Source organism: Coregonus clupeaformis, chromosome 19, assembly GCF_020615455.1.
Source record: "Coregonus clupeaformis isolate EN_2021a chromosome 19, ASM2061545v1, whole genome shotgun sequence".
In the NCBI taxonomy this organism is placed as follows: Eukaryota; Metazoa; Chordata; class Actinopteri; order Salmoniformes; family Salmonidae; genus Coregonus; species Coregonus clupeaformis.
The window spans coordinates 40,152,468-40,177,418 of record NC_059210.1 but is presented as its reverse complement, the minus strand read 5'-3'; the positions used below and the strand labels follow the sequence as shown (position 1 = coordinate 40,177,418).

The 24,951-nt window shown below is 41.1% G+C and overlaps 1 protein-coding gene and 1 long non-coding RNA gene across 3 annotated transcripts; both read right to left on the bottom strand.

The window, feature by feature from the left end:
• Positions 1-515: 515 nt before the first annotated feature.
• On the bottom strand, positions 516-896 carry LOC121531899. Its single transcript, XR_005994213.2, has 3 exons — positions 860-896; positions 674-770; positions 516-544 (listed from the first exon to the last, which is right to left on the bottom strand). It is a non-coding gene; the product is annotated as an uncharacterized LOC121531899 (long non-coding RNA).
• A 1,490-nt stretch (positions 897-2,386) lies between these two features.
• LOC121531898 (lysM and putative peptidoglycan-binding domain-containing protein 4) lies at positions 2,387-22,832 on the bottom strand. 2 transcript variants are annotated; one of them, XM_041837441.2, is made up of 3 exons: positions 22,741-22,832; positions 20,552-20,830; positions 2,387-4,502 (listed from the first exon to the last, which is right to left on the bottom strand). In XM_041837441.2, the coding sequence occupies exons 2-3, from the start codon at positions 20,816-20,818 to the stop codon at positions 3,921-3,923; spliced, it is 849 nt and encodes a 282-aa protein (XP_041693375.1). In that variant the 5' UTR covers positions 20,819-20,830; positions 22,741-22,832; the 3' UTR covers positions 2,387-3,920. The 2 variants fall into 2 exon arrangements, with proteins under 2 accessions (XP_041693375.1, XP_041693376.1); XM_041837442.2 differs by having other exon boundaries at positions 20,552-20,827; positions 22,741-22,826.
• Positions 22,833-24,951: the final 2,119 nt, after the last annotated feature.

The following is a 24,951-nucleotide window of genomic DNA, read 5'->3' as shown; positions in this document are numbered from 1 at the left end:
TTACGTGCTCGACCACCCATGTTATCTACATGATTGAATGTCCATTTGGACTGTGTTATGTAGGTAAAACCTATCGTTCTCTCAAACAGATAAATAGTGAACATCAAAGTTCAATCAGGAGAAACGACAGGGATTTTCCAGTCGCTGTACACTCTAAAAATAAAAGGTTCCTGGATTATCCTTTAGGTGTTCTTCAAATTGAAACTGTGAGGAAACCCCTATAAATTATTCGAATAACCCTTTTTAATGGATCCTCGAAGAACCTTTTGGGGTTTTTGAACTACCCCCCCCTCCCCTATTATTAATGGACATAACAATAACACAATATTTTAGTTGTCAGTATTTATTATGATTTAGAGTGGAAAGCAGAATAAAAAAATCTAAATATGAGGTAAACTCCCAGCAGAGCCCCAAATCCAATGGGTATATGCTCTGGCGTGTTGATGTTAATGTTCTCCGTATCCATAGCCAGAATGATTTTGCAGTGCATGGTGATCAAACAGGTTTCCTGTTATATACATCAGAGGTGTAGGGTGGGTGAAGTCTGTGAATCCAAAAAATAGTAATTATACCGATGTTTAACAAAACATGCACAAGACAGTATTCATACATTGGTTTTTGTGGTAAATGTGAATTAAAAAAACTGTTTTGATAATATTTTTCATACACATACCTTGTACATAATGTAGAGGCCTATGGGATTTTCATTGAAGAGGTAAGGGAGGACGATGGTACATACATACCAAATGTATGCCTCCTCGTCTGTATACCTGCAGACAGACACAAAAGTGAGCAGTTCAGTCATCTGCACCCAATACAGCTAGCCTTCAACATATTCTTATAGCCTACATATTCTTACCTCTTTGTTGATTGATATCCATTAAATTGTGACCATTTTCTGTTTTAGAAAGATTTGCACAAATATGAAAAGGTATATGGTATCATCATAAAACAATATCAATTTAGATCATATAAGAAACAAACCTTACCTTAAATTGAGGAGAGATTTACATTTTTCAGTTAAGTGCCTGCACCTGCTGTCCTTTCAAATTCAAATGTTTCAGTTGGGCAGTTATGTTCTTGCAAGAACCCCCATCAACTAAGGAGGTTCCTCGATTAACCCCACCTCTTATGGAGTTATTGGGAGAACCTTTTGGGGGCAATTTTCAGTGCCAAGAACCCTAAGGTTCTTCGAAGAACTTTGAGGATCTTAGAAGAACCCTTGTTGAACCCCTCATTTTTTGTGTACATTTTTATGACCAAAAACATGACATTTCTACCTTTTAGAACAATGGTTATATTAAAATAAAATATGATCATAGCGGAGAAATTAACAATAACAAAATGCCCAATAATATAGCTCAAATTCTTTTTCTTTCTTAAAAATACTATGCAAAACATGACAAGTAATACATTTCACTGTAAATAATGCACTGATTCACTATTAACAGGGATTAAAGAAGGCACAAACTGTATACTGAATGTAATACAACACTCATACAGAACTGAAGCACTATTGTGCTTTTGTCTTAATCTAAACCAGTATAGGGCATAAAGTAGAATGGGCTATAAAAACGGCATGGTGTAGTGAAAGATAAGTTGCTTATGGCCTTTTACAAACTATACTTAACAAAAATATAAACGCAACATGCAACAACTTTACTGAGTTACAGTTCATATAAGGAAATCAGTCAATTGAAATAAATTAATTAGGCCCTAATCTATGGATTTCACATGAATCGGCAGGGGCGCTGCCATGGATGGGTCTGGGCGGGCATAGGCCCACCCACTTGGGGGCCAGGCCCACCCACTGGGGAGCCAGGCCCAGCCGGTCAGAATGAGTTTTTCCCCACAAAAGGGCTTTATTACAGACAGAAATACTCCTCAGTTTCATCAGCTGTCTGGGTGGCTGGTCTCAGACGATCCTGCAGGTGAAGAAGGCGAATGTGGAGGTCCTGGGCTGGCGTGGTTACACGTGGCCTGCTGTTGTGAGGCCGGTTGGACTAATGCCAAATTCTCTAAAACGACATTGGAGGTGGTTTATGGTAGAGAAATGAACATTACATTATCAGGCAACAGCTCTGGTGGACATTCCTGCAGTCAGCATGCCAATTGCACGCTCCCTCAAAACTTCAGACATCTGTGGCATTGTGTTGTGTGACAAAACTGCACATTTTAGAGTGGCCTTTTATTGTTCCCAGCACAAGGTGCACCTGTGTAATGATCATGCTGTTTAATCAGCTTCATGATCATGCCACACCTGTCAGATGGATGGATTATCTTGGCAAAGGAGAAATGCTCACTAACAGGGATGTAAACAAATTTGTGCACAACATTTTAGAGAAAGAAGCTTTTAGTGCATATGGAACATTTCTGGGATCTTTTATTTCAGCTCATGAAACATGGGACCAAAACATTACATGTTGCGTTCATATTTTTGTTCAGTATATATACACTGCTCCGTTACAACTAACTTCAACAGTTAAAACTTCGATCTGCAACAAATATTGTTTCATTGTGTCACTGCTTACTGTAGTCATGTTACACTGGTCCTGTGCCTTACATACTTTTTTTAGGCTATGCTTGCTTGCAAATAATAATTGTTAATATTTCACAACCAATTGAAAACATTAAGGGGAAAATACTGAAAAGGGTCAGTTTGATACAAGACTGCCAACATGTTCCAAATGATTCATCATTTGAGCCCTCTTGAATGGTTAATACATTCTCAAAACACTTTTGTAACTTTGGAAAATAACACTAATGCTAACTTATAAAAGTTATTAACCTGAGTAATTAATTCATTTACATATTCACACCATTGTTTTGGATCGAAGGCAATAGGAATTTCAGGCTACATATTTCCAGGTGTAACATTAACTGATTGGCACAAAGAGCGAGAGCACTTGATTGAAATGGATCATGGCAGTAGTATTGAAAAACCTATGATTGCTTTTCTTTCTGATAGGCCTGGCCTACATCAGTGTAACACACTGCATAGCCTAGTTCACAGACCTGCAAGCGCGACAATTCATGCATGCATGGTTTAGTTCCAATTCCTAGTTTAAAGGGATCGTTCGTTTTTTTTTGGCAATGAGCCCCTTTATCTATTTCTCCAGAGTCCAATGAACTTGTGGATTCCATTTTTATGTACTGTATCTGTGTGCAGTTTGAAGGAAGTTGCTAACTAGCATTAGCGCAATAACTGAAAGTCTATAGGAACAGTAGACTTCCAGTCATTGCGCTAACGCTAGTTAGCATTGACTCACGAAACGACCTCTTAACTTCCATCATACTGCACACAGATGCATAAAAATGGTATCCACGTGTTCATATGACTCTGTGGAAGTAGATAAAGGACGACATTGCCAAAATCCCCAACTATCCCTTTAAAGGACATTTATTGCACTTAATAATAAAGTATTGAAACAAAAGACAAACATGTTAGTTCATACCCATCTCTGTAAATGGCACTGTTGGCATTACATTCTAGCATAAAAAAATAAAACATTTTGTACCATCAGTTCAGACTGTCTAAGCAAGTCCGAAACGGAATATCCATATTCAATTGCAGTTGTAATTTGTCACACAACAACCACTTGTGTTAAAATATGTTCAAAAATAATTATCACAAACAAGAAAGAACAGTTGACTGGATAAGTCACGCATCTAATAAGGCACACAAAATCGGAAACCATGAAGTTCTATATCCGTGGTAAAACACATACAGAAATCCATACTAAAGTAAAAGCTTCAAGCTTGTGTAAAGAAATGTTACACAGCAACAAATTTTTGTTAAGGCAATACTTTGATGACCTTTAAGCAGAACATTATTTTTAACGATTCAAAGTGATTGTACTTATGGCTAACATCGGTTGACCAAAGTTAAGCATGAAGTCCATAGACATTGTTTCCCTCAATTATGTGTTTGGTTTGTTCAGACTGAGAGACACACTCTCTTGGCTGCTAAAAGTGCTCCTAGGGCTTTCTGTGCTGAGGCCTGTCCCTGAGCTGTTTGAGGTAGCTACAGCAGCAGGCACTCCAGTATCATGAGTTTTGAAATAAACAACATAAAAGACAGGCAGGATAATGCCTATCAGGATCATGGCCACCACAGCGTTCCACCACTGGATGCCCCAGTCTGCTCCATAGCTGGTCAAGCGCTGGCCTCTGGAGCCCAACTTTCGTGGCCTTTCTGCAGCCTCTAAAAAAACCTCATCCTGTGCATTTGTGGTTTGGATCAGTCTCTCGATGTCATGGTCCACTTCTTTGAGGTAGTCGGTGTACTCCTGTAGAGGTGGCCTACCAGGTGAGCTGGCTGTAGGTTTGCCCTGTGGCTGGGGCGGTGGTGTGGATGAATTTGAGGTTCCTGGCTCTGGCTCTTTTAGCGCTGTGTTAGCCTCAATCAATAAGCTGTGTTTCTTCACAGGGATTTTGATTGATTTCAATGCAAATATATCCTGTTCCTGAATCAGGTTGTTCACTCTCTTTATGTCTGCCACCTGTTGAGAGGAAGACAAGTATCAATATTGACATAATGTGAGCACAAACAGTATCAGTAGCCTATGCAGACACGTATGTACAGTGCTTGAAGTATAGTGTCCTGTACAACAGTGGTGGGAAAAGTACCCAATTGCCATGCTTGAGTAAAAGTAAAGACACCTTCATAGAAAATGACTCAAGTAAAAGTAAAAGTCACCCATTCAAATACTACTTGAGTAAAAGTCTAAAAGTATTTGGTTTTAAATATACTTAACTATCAAAAGTAAAAATCATTTCAAATTCCTTATATTAAGCAAACCAGAAGGCATTCTTTTCTTGTTTTAATTATATTTACGGATAGCCAGTGGCACACTCCCAACACTCAGACATCATTTACAAACGAAGAATGTGTGTTGAGTGAGACCACCAGATCAGAGGCAGTAGGGATGACCAGGGATGTTCTCTTGATAAGTGCGTGAATTTGATCATTTTCCTGGCCTGCTAAGCATTCAAAATGTAACAAGTACTTTTGGGTGTCAGGGAAAATGTATAGAGTTAAAAAGTACATTATTTTCATCAGGAATGTAGTGAAGTAAAAGTAGTCAAAAATATAAATAGTAAAGTACAGATACCCCCAAAAGACGACCTAAGTAGTTCTTTAAATATTGTTACTTAACCTAAGCATCAGACACTTCTTTTCAATTTCCGACTAAAATGACATACCCAAATCTAACTGCCTGTAGCTCAGGACCTGAAGCAAGGATATGCATATTCTTGATACTATTTGAAAGGAAACACTTTGAAGTTTGTGAAGAAAATAAAAACATACGTTTTGTATTTGTATTTTTGTTGCATCATCTTTGAAATGAAAAAGGTGGTAATTTAGATGTTATCCACAAGAGGGCAGCAGTGTCTGTGCAAAGTTTCAGACTGATAAAATGAAGGATGCAACGCAACATCATATTTTGACTCCCAGGTCTCACTCACGAGTTAGCCCAAATGTACCCAAGTGGCCTAATTGGTCAATTGATACATTTTCAAGTACATAACTATAGAGAACATACAAAAATGCTATGGTAATACAAAATTAAAGTTTACACACTCCCAGGAATGTCATACATGATGGATCATTAGCTTCCCTTCATAAAAGGTACTAACAGGAGACGTGATGAGAATGCTGATCCAATGCCTCCCAACACAGAAGTGAACTATTTAAGATAAGGGCCAAGTTAGCAGCCAACACTGATCTAATGTCATAAGTGAACACACCACAAACCACACACAAAGTGAAGAAAATAAAAAAAACGATTTACACACTTTTTACAATTACAGTATTTAGAACACCCACAGTCCTCTACACAAGAGGGGATAGAAGGTGCTGCAGTGGACTTTGTGCCGTAGTCAGCAAGCTCCTGGATGAGCAGCTCTCTGAAGGCAAGCTGTGTCATGGTGGTCTGCCCACAGCTCTTAGCCATTTCCTACTGGAGGATGAATGCATTCACCACAGCAATGTCAATGAAGTGATAGAACAATGTCTTGTACCATTTCATTGTCTTGTGGAGAACATTGTAGTAGCCTATCAGCACATCTGACAGGTCCACACCTCCCATGCTCTTGTTGTAATCCTTTACAGCAGCTGGAATGTAGATATTCACACCTCTAGATGGCCGGGCGGGGCTAGGTGTGGAGCCAGAGACCACAGCAGGGGTCAGACTGGATGAACCAGTTTCTACATTTGAATGAGTGGGGGATGGACGACTTGAATGTGGTGGTTCCCTAAGGTCATCTGAGTCATTGGCACTATTGAAAATAAAAAACATTCAGTAAGAACTCAAGTTTACTATTACTATATTTTAGCAGGGGGTGAGCCCTGCATCAATACTTTTATGGATGAGCCCTGCATCACTACATCAAATAAACAACACTATAAACATATATAGAGTATGGGGTACACAAATCACTATAATTGTATATGTGTACCAATAGTAAATAAGACACTCGAAAGCCACAGCATGTCATAGTCAACATAAAATACACAGTCTATGCTAATACATTGTATATTGAAGGTTTATATATATTTATATAAAAAAGCCACTCCATTCCAGCCATTAATATGAACAATCGTCCCGTCACCAGCCTCCACTGGCTTTTATATAGACCCACAATATATAGCCTGTGTATTTTATGTTGACTATGAAATGCTGTGGTTTGAGTGCTTTATTTACTATTGGTACAAATATTCATTATAATGATTGCTATATATATATATATATATATATATATATATATTTATATACACATATATATATATATACATATACACACATATATATATATATACATATATACACACACACACATATACATATATATATATATATATATATACATACATATACATATATATATACATATATATATATATATATATATATACATATACATACACACACACACACACTACCGTTCAAAAGTTTTGGGTCACTTAGAAATGTCCTTGTTTTCGAAAGAAAAGCAAATTTTTTGTCCATTAAAATAACATCAAATTGATCAGAAATAAAGTGTAGACATTGTTAATGTTGTAAATGGCTATTGTAGCTGGAAATGGCTGATTTTTAATGGAATATCTACATAGGCGTACAGAGGCCCACTATCAGCAACCATCAGTCCTGTGTTCCAATGGCACGTTGTGTATCGCTTTCCAAGTTTTATCCATCATTTTAAAAGGCTAATTGATCATTAGAAAACCCTTTTGCAATTATGTTAGCACAGCTGAAAACTGTTCTGCTGATTAAAGAAGCAATAAAACTGGCCTTCTTGAGACTAGTTGAGTATCTGGAGCATCAGCAATTGTGGGTTCGAGTTTGAAAAACAGGCGCCTCACAGGTCCTCAACTGGCAGCTTCTTTAAATAGTACCAGCAAAACACTGGTTGTCTCAACGTCAACAGTGAAGAGGCGACTCCGGGATGCTGACCTTCTAGGCAGAGTTGCAAAGAAAAAGCCATATCTCAGACTGGCCAATAAAAATAAAATATTAAGATGGGCAGTCTGAGATTTGGCTTTTTCTTTGCAACTCTGCCTAGAAGGTCAGCATCCCGGAGTCGTCTCTTCACTGTTGACGTTGAGACTGGTGTTTTGCGGATACTATTTAATGAAGCTGCCAATTGAGGACCTGTGAGGCGCCTGTTTTTCAAACTAGACACTCTAATGTATTTGTCCTCTTGCACAGTTGTAGACTGGGGCCTCCCACTTCTCTTTCTATTCTGGTTAGAGCCAGTTTGCGCTGTTCTGTGAAGGGAGTAGTACACAGCGTTGTACGAGATCTTCAGTTTCTTGGCAATTTCTCGCATGGAACAGCCTTCATTTCTCAGAACAAGAATAGACTGACGAGTTTCAGAAGAAAGTTATTTGTTTCTGGTCATTTCGAGCCTGTAATCGAACCCACAATTGCTGATGCTCCAGATACTCAACTAGTCTCAAGAAGGCCAGTTCTATTGCTTCTTTAAATCAGCACAACAGTTTTCAGATGTGCTAACATAATTGCACAAGGGTTTTCTAATGATCAAATAGCCTTTTAAAATGATAAACTTGGATTAGCAAAGACAACGTGCCATTGGAACACAGGACTGATGGTTGCTGATAATGGGCCTCTGTACGCCTATGTAGATATTCCATTAAAAATCAGCAGTTTCGAGCTACAATAGCCATTTACAACATTAACAATGTCTACACTGTATTTCTGATCAATTTGATGTTATTTTAATGGACAAAAAAATTGCTTTTCTTTTGAAAACAAGGACATTTCTAAGTGACCCCAAACTTTGAACGGTAGTGTGTGTGTGTGTATATATATATATATATATATATACACACATATACACACACACAGTTGAAGTCGGAGGTTTACATACACCTTAGCCAAATACATTTAAACTCAGTTTTACACAATTCCTGACATTTAATCCTACTAAACATTCCCTGTCTTAGGTCAGTTAGGATCACCACTTCATTTGAAGAATGTGAAATGTCAGAATAATAGTAGAGAGAATGATTTATTTCAGCTTTTATTTCTTTCATCAAATTCCCAGTGGGTCAGAAGTGTACATACACTCAATTAGTATTTGATAGCATTGCCTTTAAATTGTTTAACTCGGGTCAAACGTTTTGGGTAGCCTTCCACAAGCTTCCCACAATAAATCAAATCAAATCAAATTTTATTGGCCACATGCCCCGAATACAACAGGTGCAGACATTACAGTGAAATGCTTACTTACAGCCCTTAACCAACAGTGCATTATTTTTAATAAAAAAGTAGAATAAAACAACAAAAAAGTGTTGAGAAAAAAAGAGCAGAAGTAAAATAAAATAACAGTAGGGAGGCTATATATACAGGGGGGTACCGGTACAGAGTCAATGTGCGGGGGCACCGGCTAGTTGAGGTAGTTGAAGTAATATGTGGGTAGAGATAAAGTGACTATGCATAAATAATTAAGAGTAGCAGCAGCGTAAAAAGATGGGGTGGGGGGGCAGTGCAAATAGTCCGGGTAGCCATGATTAGCTGTTCAGGAGTCTTATGGCTTGGGGGTAGAAGCTGTTGAAAAGTATTTTGGACCTAGACTTGGCACTCCGATACCGCTTGCCGTGCGGTAGCAGAGAGAACAGTCTATGACTAGGGTGGCTGGAGTCTTTGACAATTTTGAGGGCCTTCCTCTGACACCGCCTGGTATAGAGGTCCTGGATGGCAGGAAGCTTGGCCCCAGTGATGTACTGGGCCATACGCACTACCCTCTGTAGTGCCTTGCGGTCGGAGGCCAAGCAGTTGCCATACCAGGCGGTGATGCAACCAGTCAGGATGCTCTCGATGGTGCAGCTGTAGAATTTTTTGAGGATCTGAGGACCCATGCCAAATCTTTTCAGTCTCCTGTGAATGTTGACCTGCTTAAAAGTCTTACTCACATCGGCTACGGAGAGCGTGATCACATAGTCATCCGGAACAGCTGGTGCTCTCATGCATGCTTCAGTGTTGCTTGCCTCGAAGCGAGCATAGAAGTGGTTTAGCTCGTCTGGAAGTCTTGTGTCACTGGGCAGCTCGCGGCTGTGCTTCCCTTTGTAGTCTGTAATAGTTTTCAAGCCCTGCCACATCCGACGAGCGTCAGAGCCAGTGTAGTACGATTCAATCTTAGTCCTGTATTGACTCTTTGCCTGTTTGATGGTTCGTCAGAGGGCATAGCGGGATTTCTTATAAGCGTCCGGGTTAGAGTCCCGCTCCTTGAAAGCGGCAGCTCTACCCTTTAGCTCAGTGCGGATGTTTCCTGTAATCCATGGCTTCTGGTTGGGGTACAGTGGAGAAAAAAAGTATTTAGTCAGCCACCAATTGTGCAAGTTCTCCCACTTAAAAAGATGAGAGAGGCCTGTAATTTTCATCATAGGTACACGTCAACTATGACAGACAAATTAGAACTTTTCTTTCCAGAAAATCACATTGTAGGATTTTTAATGAATTTATTTGCAAATTATGGTGGAAAATAAGTATTTGGTCAATAACAAAAGTTTCTCAATACTTTGTTATATACCCATTGTTGGCAATGACACAGGTCAAACGTTTTCTGTAAGTCTTCACAAGGTTTTCACACACTGTTGCTGGTATTTTGGCCCATTCCTCCATGCAGATCTCCTCTAGAGCAGTGATGTTTTGGGGCTGTCGCTGGGCAACACGGACTTTCAACTCCCAATCCTCTTCTGGATCATCCAAATGCACTCTAGCAAACTTCAGACGGGCCTGGACATGTACTGGCTTAAGCAGGGGGACACGTCTGGCACTGCAGGATTTGAGTCCCTGGCGGCATAGTGTGTTACTGATGGTAGGCTTTGTTACTTTGGTCCCAGCTCTCTGCAGGTCATTCACTAGGTCCCCCCGTGTGGTTCTGGGATTTTTGCTCACCGTTCTTGTGATCATTTTGACCCCACGGGGTGAGATCTTGTGTGGAGCCCCAGATCGAGGGAGATTATCAGTGGTCTTGTATGTCTTCCATTTCCTAATAATTGCTCCCACAGTTGATTTCTTCAAACCAAGCTGCTTACCTATTGCAGATTCAGTCTTCCCAGCCTGGTGCAGGTCTACAATTTTGTTTCTGGTGTCCTTTGACAGCTCTTTGGTCTTGGCCATAGTGGAGTTTGGAGTGTGACTGTTTGAGGTTGTGGACAGGTGTCTTTTATACTGATAACAAGTTCAAACAGGTGCCATTAATACAGGTAACGAGTGGAGGACAGAGGAGCCTCCTAAAGAAGAAGTTACAGGTCTGTGAGAGCCAGAAATCTTGCTTGTTTGTAGGTGACCAAATACTTATTTTCCACCATAATTTGCAAATAAATTCATTAAAAATCCTACAATGTGATTTTCTGGATTTTTTTTCCTCAATTTGTCTCTCATAGTTGACGTGTACCTATGATGAAAATTACAGGCCTCTCTCATCTTTTTAAGTGGGAGTACTTGCACAATTGGTGGCTGACTAAATACTTTTTTCCCCCACTGTATGTACGTACGGTCACTGTGGGGACGACATCATCGATGCACTTATTGATGAAGCCAGTGACTGATGTGGTGTATTCCTCAATGCTATCTGAAGAATCCCGGAACATGTTCCAGTCTGTGCTAGCAAAATAGTCCTGTAGCTTAGCATCTGCGTCATCTGACCACTTTTTTATTAACCGAGTCACTGGTGCTTCCTGCTTTAGTTTTTGCTTATAATCAGGAATCAGGAGGATAGAGTTATGGTCAGATTTGCCAAATGGAGGGCGAGGGAGAGCTTTTTATGAGTCTCTGTGTGTGTAGTAAAGGTGGTCTAGAGTTTTTTTTCCCTCTGGTTGAACATTTCACATGATGGTAGAAATTAGGTAGAACGGATTTAAGTTTCCCTGCATTAAAGTACCCGGCCACTAGGAGCGCTGCCTCTGGATGAGCATTTTCCTGTTGACTTATGGCCTTATACAGCTCATTCAGTGCAATCTTAATGCCAGCATTGGTTTGTGGTGGTAAATAGACAGCTATGAAAAATATAGATGAAAACTCTCTTGGTAAATAGTGTGGTCTACAGCTTATCATAAGATACTCACCCTCAGGCGAGCAAAACCTAGAGACTTCCTTAGTACTTGATTTTGTGCACCAGCTGTTGTTTACAAATATACACAGACCGCCACCCCTTGTCTTACCGGAGTCAGCCGTTCTATCCTGCCGATGTAGCGTCTAGCCCGCTAGCTGTTTGTTGTCCATGTCGTCGTTCAGCCACGACTCGGTGAAACATAAGATTACAGTTTTTAATGTCCCATTGGTAGGATAACCGTAATCTTAAATCATCCAATTTATTCTCAAATGATTGAAGATTGGCTAATAGGATTGATGGGAGCAGCAGTTTACTCGCTCGCCGTCGGATCCTTACAAGGCACCCCGACCTACGTCCACGATATATCTCTGTCTCTTCCTCATGCGAATGACGGGGATTTGGGCCTTGTCGGGTGTCTGTAGGATATCCTTCACGGCCGCCTCGTTGAAGAAAAAATCTTCGTCCATTACGAGGTGAGTAATCGCGGTCCTGGTATCCAGAAGCTCTTTTTGGTTATAAGAGACGATGGCAGAAACATTATGTACAAAATAAATTACAAATAACGCGGAAAAACACACATAATAGTACAATTGGTTAGAGGGCTGTAAAAATATTTGAGGACAGGGCTTTGTGATGGCCACTCCAATACCTTGACTTTGTTGTCCTTAAGCCATTTTGCCACAACTTTGGAAGTATGCTTGGGGTCATTGTCCATTTGGAAGACCCATTTGCGACCAAGCTTTAACTTCCTGACTGATGTCTTGAGATGTTGCTTCAATATATCCACATAATTTTCCTTCCTCATGATGCCATCTATTTTGTGAAGTGCACCAGTCCCTCCTGCAGCAAAGCACCCCCACAGCATGATGCTGCCACCCCCATGCTTCACGGTTGGGATGGTGTTCTTCGGCTTGCAAGAAACCCCCTTTTTCCTCAAAACATAACGATGGTCATTATGGTCATAACGATGGTCATTCGTTTCATCAGACCAGAGGACATTTCTCCAAAAAGTACGATCTTTGTCCCCATGTGCAGTTGCAAAGCGTAGTCTGGCTTTTTTATGGCGGTTTTGGAGCAGTGGCTTCTTCCTTGCTGAGCGGCCTTTCAGGTTATGTCAATATAGGACTCGTTTTACTGTGGATATAGATACTTTTGTACCTGTTTCCTCCACCATCTTCACAAGGTCCTTTGCTGTTGTTCTGGGATTGATTTGCACTTTTCACACCAAAGTACGTTCATCTCTAGGAGACAGAACGCGTCTCCTTCCTGAGCGGTATGACGGCTGCGTGGTCCCATGGCGTATATACTTGCGTACTATTGTTTGTACAGATGAACGAGGTACCTTCAGGCATTTGAAAATTGCTCCCAAGGATGAACCAGACTTGTGGAGGTCTACAATTTTTTTTCTGAGGTCTTGGCTGATTTCTTTTGATTTTCCCATGATGTCAAGCAAAGAGGCACTGAGTTTGAAGGTAGGCCTTGAAATACATCCACAGGTACAACTCCGATTGACTCAAATGATGTCATGGCTTTAGAAGCTTCTGATTTTTCCAAGCTGTTTAAAGGCACAGTCAACTTAGTGTATGTAAACTTCTGACCCACTGGAATTGTGATACAGTGAATTATAAGTGAAATCATCTGTCTGCAAACAATTGTTGGAAAAATTACTTGTGTCATGCACAAAGTAGATGTCCTAACCGACTTGCCAAAACTATAGTTTGTTAACAAGAAATTTGTGTAGTGGTTGAAAAACGAGTTTTAATGACTCCAACCTAAGCGTATGTAAACCTCCGACTAACTGTATATATATATACACAAAATAAAGGGAACACTTAAACAACACAATGTAACTCCAAGTCAATCACACTTCTGTGAAATCAAACTGTTCACTTAGGAAGCAACACTGATTGATAATACATTTCACATGCTGTTGTGCAAATGGAATAGACAACAGGTGGAAATTATAGGCAATTAGCAAGACACCCCCAATAAAGAAATTGTTCTGCAGGTGGTGACCACAGACCACTTCTCAGTTCCTATGCTTCCTGGCTGATGTTTCGCTCACTTTTGAATGCTGGCGGTGCTTTCACTCTAGTGGTAGCATGAGACGGAGTCTACAACCCACACAAGTGGCTCAGGTAGTGCAGCTCATCCAGGATGGCACATCAATGCGAGCTGTGGCAAGAAGGTTTGCTGTGTCTGTCAGCGTAGTGTCCAGAGCATGGAGGCGCTACCAGGAGACAGGCCAGTACATCAGGAGACGTGGAGGAGGCCGTAGGAGGGCAACAACCCAGCAGCAGGACCGCTACCTCCGCCTTTGTGCAAGGAGGAGCAGGAGGAGCACTGCCAGAGCCCTGCAAAATGACCTCCAGCAGGCCACAAATGTGCATGTGTTTGCTCAAACGGTCAGAAACAGACTCCATGAGGGTGGTATGAGGGCACGACGTCCACAGGTGGGGGTTGTGCTTACAGCCCAACACCGTGCAGGACGTTTGGCATTTGCCAGAGAACACCAAGATTGGCAAATTCGCCACTGGCGCCCTGTGCTCTTCACAGATGAAAGCAGGTTCACACTGAGCACATGACAGACGTGACAGAGTCTGGAGACGCCGTGGAGAACGTTCTGCTGCCTGCAACATCCTCCAGCATGACCGGTTTGGCGGTGGGTCAGTCATGGTGTGGGGTGGCATTTCTTTGGGGGGGCCGCACAGCCCTCCATGTGCTCGCCAGAGGTAGCCTGACTGCCATTAGGTACCGAGATGAGATCCTCAGACCCCTTGTGAGACCATATGCTGGTGCGGTTGGCCCTGGGTTCCTCCTAATGCAAGACAATGCTAGACCTCATGTGGCTGGAGTGTGTCAGCAGTTCCTGCAAGAGGAAGGCATTGATTCTATGGACTGGCCCGCCCGTTCCCCAGACCTGAATCCAGTTGAGCACATCTGGGACATCATGTCTCGCTCCATCCACCAACGCCACGTTGCACCACAGACTGTCCAGGAGTTGGCGGATGCTTTAGTCCAGGTCTGGGAGGAGATCCCTCAGGAGACCATCCGCCACCTCATCAGGAGCATGCCCAGGCGTTGTAGGGAGGTCATAGAGGCACGTGGAGGCCACACACACTACTGAGTCTCATTTTGACTTGTTTTAAGGACATTACATCAAAGTTGGATCAGCCTGTAGTGTGGTTTTCCACTTTAATTTTGAGGGTGACTCCAAATCCAGACCTGCATGGGTTGATACATTTGATTTCCATTGATAATTTGTGTGATTTTGTTGTCAGCACTTTCAACTATGTAAAGAAAAAAGTATTTAATAAGATTATTTCATTCATTCAGATCTAGGATGTGTTGTGTAAGTGTTCCCTTAATTTTTTTGAGCAGTATATATATATATATATATATATATATACACACATACACACACACACAGTGGATATAAAAAGTCTACACACCCCTGTTAAAATGCCAGTTTTTTGCAATGTAAAAGAATGAGACAAATATAAATCATGTCAGAACTGTTTCCACTGTTAATGTGACCTATAATGTGAACAATTCAATTGAAAAACAAACTGAAATCTTCGAGGGGGAAAAATGAAAAATAAAAACCTTATAATAACCTATTTGCATAAGTGTACTGGGGATGTGGCTGTGTTCAGAATTAACCAATCACATTCAAACTCATGTTAAATAGAAGTCATTACACACCTGCCATCATTTAAAGTGACTCTGATTAATCACAAATAAAGTTCAGCTGTTCTAGTAGGATTTTCCTGACATTTTCTTAGTTGCATCTCAGAGCAAAAGCCATGGTCCGCAGAGAGCTTCCAAGGCATCAGAGGGATCTCATTGTTGAAAGATATCAGTCAGGAGAAGGGTACAAAATAATTTCCAAAGGATTACATATACCATGGAACACAGTGAAGACAGTCATCATCAAGTGGAGAAAATATGGCACAACAGAGACATTACCAAGAACTGGACGTCCCTCCAAAATTTATGAAAAGACGAGAAGAAAACTGGTCAGGGAGGCTTCCAAGAGGCCTACAGCAACATTAAAGGAACTGCAGGAATTTATGGCAAGTACTGGCTGTGTGCTACATGTGACAACAATCTCCCGTATTCTTCATATGAATGGGCTATGGAGTAGGGTGGCAAGACGAAAGCCTTTTCTTACGAAGAAAAAAACATCCAAGCCCGGCTGAGCATGTGGGAAAATGTGTTATGGTCTGATGAAACCAAGGTTGAACTTTTTGGCCATAATTCCAAAAGGTATGTTTGGCACAAAAACAACACTGCACATCACCCAAAGAACACCATACCCACAGTGAAGCATGGTGGTGGCAGCATCATGCTTTGGGGCTGTTTTTCTTCAGCTGGAACCGGGGCCTTAGTCAGGGTGGAGGGAATTATGAACAGTTCCAAATACCAGGCAATTTTGGCACAAAACCTTCAGGCGTCCGTTAGAAAGCTGAAGATGAAGAGGAAGTTCACCTGTCAGCACGACAACGACCCAAAGCGCACATCGAAATCCACAAATGCATGGCTTCACCAGAAGAAGATTAACGTTTTGGAATGGCCCAGCCAGAGCCCAGACCTGAATCCAATTGAACATATCTGGGGTGATCTGAAGAGGGCTGTGCACAGGAGATGTCCTCGCAATCTGACAGATTTGGAGCGCTTTTGCAAAGAAGAGTGGGCAAATATTGCCACGTCAAGATGTGCCATGCTAATAGACTCCTACCCAAAAAGACTGAGTGCTGTAATAAAATCAAAAGGTGCTTCAACAAAGTATTAGTTTAAGGGTGTGCACACTTATGCAACCAGGTTATTGTGAGTTTTTAATTTTTCCCCCTCAAAGATTTCAGTTTGTTTTTCAATTGAATTGTTCATGTTATAGGTCACATTAAAGGTGGAAAAAGTTCTGACATGATTTATCTTTGTCTCATTCTTTTACATCACAAAAACCTGGCATTTTAACAGGGGTGTGTAGACTTTTTATATCCACTGTATATATATATTTAAATAATCAAAGAAAAAATCTGAATAATATGCAACCAAATCAAATGAATAATATGCAACCATTCAAACAAGTGCATTAGCATGAGAAGAAAAAACGTATTTCACTTACCAGTCTAAGGTCGCGTCCTTTCCTTCCAAAAACATCAGCGGTTGAGTCAAAACCAGTCCGATTCTGTGTCACTTTCACGGTCAATTTCTACAATTATCTCATCCAAATCGGTATATCTGGACTTCGATTTAGCTTTTCCAGTGTTAGAAGCCATTGTTGTACTTACTAAAATTGCTGAAAACTTTGTAGAACTAAATCGAGCTGTGCGTAATGAAAACTCCTCTTGGTCCTTTCGATTTTCAATGGAGAATGAGTCTCGTTGCGTGCGGGCTTAGCACAATGGCTTTTACTCATACAAAGGACCATCACATACTCATGTAAAGCCCAGCTCATTGGCTATCTAGCTAGCTATGTTTCAAAATGATAGGTGGTCATTGGACCAAGATACAGTCAATCAAGTGAACACCACCCGTCTCATTGGTGCGTAATGTGGTCAGCCCATGGTGGGCTAAAATAACTTTTGTGTAGCCTATATGTCATGCAGAATGCTGAAAAAAGTTTGGTTGTCTTCTTGAGTATCTGAGGATCACAGAAAACAGAACTTGACCGGATGAAACAAGGTGTAGCGTTTATATTATCAAACAAAACTAAGCTGGATTTTATCTCTGGGACCCTCAGGATGACAAATCAGAGCAAGATTACTGAATGTAAGTACATTATTTACCTTCAGATGTGAATTATCAAACCTGTCGCCGTGATAAGTGTTTTGTTGTTGTGCATCTTCAAACAATAGCATGGTATTTTTTCACTGTAATACCTACTGTAAATTGGACACTGCAGTTAGATTAACAATCATTTTAGCTTTCTGCCCATATAAGCCCATATATGTCCGTGAAAATGTGCTTTTGTTTACAACGTCCTTGTAGTCACATTATCCGTATTGAGCAACAACTGTCCCGATTTCAGGACACCCATCCAGTAGAGCAGGGGTGTCAAACTCATTTTAGCTCAGGGGCCACATGGAGGAAAATCTATTCCCAAGTGGGCCGGACCGATAAAATCATGGTATATATAACTTAAAAACAACAACTTCAGATTGTTTTCATTGTTTTAATACGATCAACATAAAACATAAAGCTGGAGCCTGAGGACAGTGTGTCCAAAATAGTACAAGCACAACATCACTATTAATCATAAAACACCTCAAGTTTATTTGAAAATTCTAAAGAAAAAGAACACACAAAACACACAATGCCTCAGTGATTCACAGAACTGTTTCACAGATCACAGAACTATATCAGGGTGTCATTTCTCAGGCAGAAATGTAGATAAAAAGAATGAAATCCTGTTCCCCAAACAAGTGCAAGAACCACAGAGTCAAGAATAGGTTAAATATATAAATAAAATAAAATCAATTAAAAACAACATCAACATAAAAACATATAAACATAAAGCTGGAGCCTGAGGACAGTGTGTCCAAAAGCACAACATCACTATTAATCATAAAACACCTCAAGTTATTTGAAAATTCTGAGGACAAAGAACACACAAACACACAATGCCTCAGTGATTCACAGAAGTATATCACAGATCACAGAACTATATCAGGGTGTCTCATGCAGCACTTTAAGTGGGGTTGCATAGTTTATTTGACTCCTGATACCTGGCATCTTTAGCTTTCACCAGCGCATCAATATCAGGCGTCACATCCTGAGTGGCAGCCAACTTCAGGATGTGATTCAAGTGCTTGTGCGTGAGCCTTGAGAGCAGCTTTGTTTTATTTATGCTCATTACAGAGAAAACTTGCTCACAAAGATATGTGGTTCCAAACATACACAACAGTTTTGCAGCGAGGGTTGTCAAGTTGGGGTAACCTGGCAAGAGATTCTGATAAAATGTGTCCAAGCCAGCTGCGGCAAATTTGCCCTTCAAATCCGAGTCACACTGCAAGTCTATAATTTCAAGTTGGATGCTGACGGGCAGATCAGAAGGATTCACGGTGAATGGCGAGCAAAAAACGTTGAAGTCTTTCTCCCGTTCACCCAAAATCTGAAAGCGTTGCTCAAACTCCCGTAACAGTCCTGTTATTTTATCTTTGAACCGCTTCATGTCTGTCACATGTTGGGTCGCGCACACATTTTTCAGACAGGGGAAGTGAGCTGCATCACCACCGGCGAGTTGCGTCTCCCACAATGACAGCTTCAACTTGAAAGAACGTATGCTGTCATAATACTGCGTGACAACTTTGTTGCGCCCTTGCAGCTGTTTGTTCAAGTTATTCAGGTGCTCTGTAACATCCACCATAAATGCAAGGTCCTGCATCCATTCTGCGGAATGAAATTCTAACACTGGTTTGCCCTTTTCTTCCATGAACTGTTCAATTTCTTCTCGTAAATCAAAGAAACGCCTCAGCACAGCACCTCGGCTTAACCATCTTACCTCAGTGTGGTATGGCAGGCCATAGATGTGGTCTTTCTCTCTGAGAAGGCTGTCAAACTGACGTTGATTCAGGCTTCTGGATCGGATGAAATTAACAGTTTGGATAATATAATAATAATAATATTATAATAATATAATAATAATATAATAAAAATAATAACCACCTTCATGACGTTATCCATCTTTAATGACTTGCAACACAAAGCCTCCTGGTGCAAAATACAGTGAAATGTCCAAAAATCACGTCCTCCATTTGCAGATTGCACTTTCTCTCTGAACTTTGTCACAACGCCTGCTTTTTACCCGATCATTGAGGGCGCACCATCTGTAGCCAGGCTGACAGCGCGGGACCAGTCCACTCCGACCCTGTCCAGCGCGCTGACGAGTGCAGTGAAAATATCAGCTGCTGTCGTTGTATCTGTCATCGGCACCAACTCCACGAACCCCTCGGTGACGGTCAATGTGTCATCAACTCTGCGGATGAAAATGGCCAGTTGTGCAACATCTGTAATGTCTGTGCTTTCATCAATTGCAACCGAAAACGCAATAAATTACTTTACTTTTTGCTTCAACTGGCTGTCCAAATCCACTGAAAGATCGGAAATCCTGTCTGCAACTGTGTTTCTTGTCAGGCTGATATTTGCAAAAGCATGGTGCTTTTCAGGGCACACAATCTCCGCTGCCTTCATCATGCATGTTTTTACAAATTCACCCTCACTAAATGGTTTTGAAGCCACTGCGATTTCATTAGCAATGAGGTAGCTAGCTTTCACTGCAGCGTCACTGATGTCTCGGCTGTGAGTAAACACAGACTGCTGTTTCTTCAGACCCGCCAACAGTTCATTCACCTTCTCTCTTCTCCGCTGACCTTGAAAGTTGTCATATTTGTCCGCATGAAGACTCACATAGTGGCGACAAAGGTTATATTCTTTCAGCACTGCAACATGCTGTGAACACACCAAACATACAGCTTTCCCATTCAATTCCGTGAATAAATAGAAGGATGACAATTTTTCTTGGAACAATCTGCACTCTGCGTCCACTTTTCTCTTTTTTGACAGAGACATATTGGGGCAATAAGGGTGCCAAAGCACATAATGTTAAAAGTAGAAGCCGTAATAAATATCGCGGGCAAAACAAAGTAGCTCATCCGGACTGGCTGCACTTGCTTGACCTATTTGCTCTGCCCCGGTATAAACAGTTTGCTTGCTTAACACAATTGCTATTGCGCCATCCAGTGGACACAATTGGAACAGCAGTTTCTTTTATTGAAAAATTGCAGCTCATTTTTATACTTTACAAAATCATCTCGCGGGCCGGATTAAACCCGTTTGCGGGCCTGATCCGGCCCGCGGGCCGGACGTTTGACACCCCTGCAGTAGAGGTTAAGTACTTTACACCACTGCTGTACAATACACTGTACAGCTTGCTGCCAGCAAATAAATGGGCTCCAGGACTTACCTTGCAGCCATATTGCAGAGCAAGTTTGTTGAGGTTGTCCCCATCCAATACTTCCCTCTTCAGCAGCATGAGGCTGCCGCGTCTGTCCTGCTCCAGCTCCTGCCGCCCCCGGGGCCTCAGCTCCATCACATTGAACTCTTCTTCCTCTGAAGAGCCAGCAGAGTCATTCTGCTGGCCTCGCCTGAACATGTACACCTGGCCATCTACACTAGCATGGACATCCACTGGGGCCTGGAAGGCACGGGGAACAGGGTCTCCTCTCCGCATCACAACTAGCTGCTTTAGGTGGACAGAAAATACACAACATTGTTAAGTGTGATAGCTAAGGGTTTTATGATATGTAGCTAGCTATGCAAACTGACTACAAAAAATACCCCTCTGACATTGTTTCTGTAGGTAGTGCAAAGCCAATCACAAGAACAGTGTTTGAACTGTAAGTTAGGCTAAATCTAATTCGCTATTTTGTAATATTCTTTATTAGCTTAGCTGGCATTGACTTTACAGCAATGTACATTTACCAAAGCCACTTACAACATTTTCAAATAGCTATGCCTTGACTCAGCTTAAATCGACTCTAGTCTAGGGACCATGTAGTCCAGCGGAGACTCCTCAAAGGAGGAAGGGGAGGACCATCCTCCTCAGTGAATTTCATAAAAATTAAAATAGTCAAACATTTTTAAAAAAGTGATCCTTTTTAGATAAAAATATATGATTACTCAAAATTATCTCGACCTGTGCACCTACGTTGTAAACTTTCATTCATAGGATAGGTTGTAGCAACCGAATGATGTGTACAGGGAAAATTGGAGTAGCCTAAACCTATTGATGTTACATTGAGCTGGGTGAATGGAATATGAATGACAGTCATCAAATATGCTGTAATAGAAATAAGGCAATGCTTATAAAGAAAACACAATGTATCGTCCCGTCTTAAACGGCACCGACTGCCACTGATGTAGTCTCATTAATCAGGCTGTAATACACAATTAATTGGTATATACAGCTTGACACTAATGCCTTCAAACTCGTGTAAATGTTCCTTACAAGCCAGATTGTTGAATAAAATTACATTTAAACTTACTCTACCGGTTGTCTGTGCGGTTTGTCCTTCAGCTGCTCGAAATCTGAGACAAAATATCCACAGGAAAGTATTGTTTACCCTACTTTGTAGAGAGCTGGTAAGTATATGGTTAGGTACATAGGTAAAACTAATTTTATATTGGATATGTGGTTCTCTCGTCAATCGCTATTGAACCAAGCATGTCATGACAATGAAAATGGTATGTTCTGAATCAGGGGAGGATAGAGAATGATCAACACATTTTTGTGTATGAATTTTTCATTTGGGTATTTTTTGTTCCGATTTCAATCTTTGAAATAAAATCTCCAATTCACACAAAAGAAGGTGTTGATAGTTCTCCATCCTCCCCTGATTCAGAACATACCATTTTCATTGTCATTGTCATGGCATGCTTGTTTCAATAGCTATATAATTATCCAATATAAAACTAACTTTACCTTGGTGCCAACTGAACCACACACCTACTGACTCTCTTAAAAGTTAGGTAAACAATCAATACTTTCCTGTGGATATGTTGTCTAAAATTTCGAGCAACTGAAGGACAAACCGCACAGCACAGAGAACCGGTAGAGGAGTTTAAATGTAATTTTAATAAACATTCTGGCTTGTAAGGAACATTTACACAACTTTGCAGGCATTAGTGTCAGGCAGTATATAGCTACCAATTAATTGTGTATTACAGCCTGATTAATCAGACTAGGGGCCATGCAGACATGCAACAGATAGCACTCATACTAGTCTCGACTTGTTAGCTATGAATTTGACTAGCTACCTATATAGCAACAGGACATACACAAAGTGGCATACAACTATGAAAATAGATAACTAGCTAACTATATCTACTATAAAACGAGAAGACGGACAAAATAACCAGCAAGCTAGTTAGCTACGTGGTAACGTTAACAGCTACTAGCTAGCTAACCGGCCGAATATATTTTTGACAATGCATGCTTGCTTCCTTCACTCATTGACGTGACATTCGAGCTAGCCAAAAGTAGCTAACGTTAACCTCTAATTTATTAATCAATCTTAAAATAAAATTGACAAAATACGTGTATCCATACCACATTATATTACCTAGTTAATAAGGTTTGAGCTTGCAACTTACCCGGGTTTAAAGTAACTCGTCCAGTTTTCCCATAGTGCCAAATTATCACAGAACTGCCAGATCAGACACACAACTCAGACAACCATGATGACTGTCAGCCTGTAGATTGAAGTACTGATTCAGAATCAGATATTTCATCATTCCTTTATGCAGAAGCTTAGTTTGGGTGTAAACAATCTGATCCTAGGTCTGTGGTGCGCACACACAGTGGCAGGGTATATTGACAAAAATATGCACCAATCAAAAGATAGATTTCACCAACGTTGGCCAGTAGGGTGAAGTCCACCCATATTTGAGAACTTTTCTGGGAAGGATATCTCTACAGAACGCTGCATGTATGACGTGAAGCAACCAATATAAATCATTGGAAGCCACCAGCTAACTCAGGGGGTAGAGAGAAAGGAGTAGATCTGGTTGGCAAATCTTCACGGAAGATGGCGGAAGCAGATGATGAGGTGGAATCTGAATACAATGGCGGTAGAATCAAGGAGAATTGGCGTATTGTTCAAAATAATGGAAAACGGAGCAAAGTAGGGTACAGTGATGAGAATGAGCAGACTACCAATCTTGAAGAAACCATTTGAGTTATCCAAACTGGTGGAAAGAGTGCTGGGGAAAGTGAAGGATGTGAGGATCACGAGAGGCGGGCTTGTTTAGATTTTTTGTGATTCTGCGGATCAGAAGGAACGTGTATTGTGTCTAAATCGATTTGATAAGTTTGAAGTGTTGTGTGTGTCGCTTCGGAACAGGGCACCCCTCAAGGAGGTTATATCTGGCGTTTCGTGAGAAGTTGATTTGGAAGAGATTACAAATATTCCTGGAGTGATTGAAGCACGTCCGATGAATCGAGTGGTGAATGGGGAAAAAAGTGATGAGTTTCTGTTCTTTTGGTTTTTGAAATGGAGTCTCCGTAATGAGCTATGCATGCCTAGTTTGTTAATTTAGCCTAGCAGATGCTCTTATATAGCCACGTCTTCTGAATGCCCCACAAGGGTAAAAGAGAATGAGGTGGCCAAAGTCAGGGTTGTCCAGAGCAAAGGAGTTACATGGAATATTAGCAAAAGCCGTACCACCTTCTCAGGTCCTGGAGCCTGAGACGGGAGATATGGAGAAGTAAAAGAAGGAAGAAGTGGGATATTTTTTTATTTTTTTGGCAATGTAATATATTTATTAGGGTGGATTGTTAGAATCACTTAAGTATGGATTTATTTATTTTAATTTTAGTTTTAGTTTCAAACCGTCCAGTTGGTGGCGGCAATACAACTTTTGGATGTAGTTCACCATAAAACCCACAGAAGAAGAAGAAGAAGAAGCTAACTCAGGGTTTCCCAAACTCAGTCCTGGGGCATCCCCCTGGGTGAACGTTTTGTTTTTTGACCTAGCACTACACAGCTGAATCAAATAACCTACTCATCATCAAGCTTTGATTATTTTAATCCTTTGTGTAGTGCTAGGGCAGGACCGAGTTTGGGAAACCCTGAGCTAACTAAGTGCAACTTAATTGTAGAAGTCAGGAGTTACAGTTTAAGATAATCATAAAATGCATTAATCGAATCATGTTATTCTCAGTCAAGCCAGTTACTTAGGCTACTGTTCATTCAGAAAATAACAATTGAGGTGAAAGAGTGAAATTACTTTGACAGGGTGAGATGAGATTATGGATTACTGACAAAACTCTATTAGATTGTCCTGCCTTCCCTGTGGACACTTTTCTCTAATCATGCAATGAAAAACGTGGGTTCTTCACGTCAGTAGGAAAGCATCAGCGGTTTATCTGTGTCACATCCCACAGGGCTGCATGCAACATGTCGAGAAAGGGAGTGGAGGAGCCGCTCACAGGTATCTAGCTAGCTAATGTTACGGCCCGTGTGAGAAGGGTGCAATTGCAGCCTGCAAGTCAGGGCGTTCATGCATTCCTGCATCTGCAGGAACAGCTCTTTATACTTCTATTGGTCAATTTTTAAGATAGGACAGGCAGTAGGCGGGGGTGCTCCAGTACAGTAGGTGGCGTTAATGCACAACAACGTTGGATGCCAGCCGCCGATAAACCCCACAAATGAAGGGGTGGGGGAGACAATGGTAGCTAGCTAGCCATACACCGGTAGACAGTATCCTTCGTCCCCGCCCCGAATTGCGGTCTGCAGTTGCACACTGTTGGCCCGTGTACACTTTAGGGACTGTACGTTATTTATAATGAGCGATACCTGGAAA

Excerpts from the sequence above, each read along its gene's own strand:
- LOC121531898 (XM_041837441.2), bottom strand. The coding sequence starts at position 20,818 with ATGCGGAGAGGAGACCCTGTTCCCCGTGCCTTCCAGGCCCCAGTGGAT. Across the intron at positions 4,503-20,551 it reads CTCTGCAATATGGCTGCAAG|GTGGCAGACATAAAGAGAGT; the intron begins GTAAGTCCTGGA and ends TCCTCTCAACAG.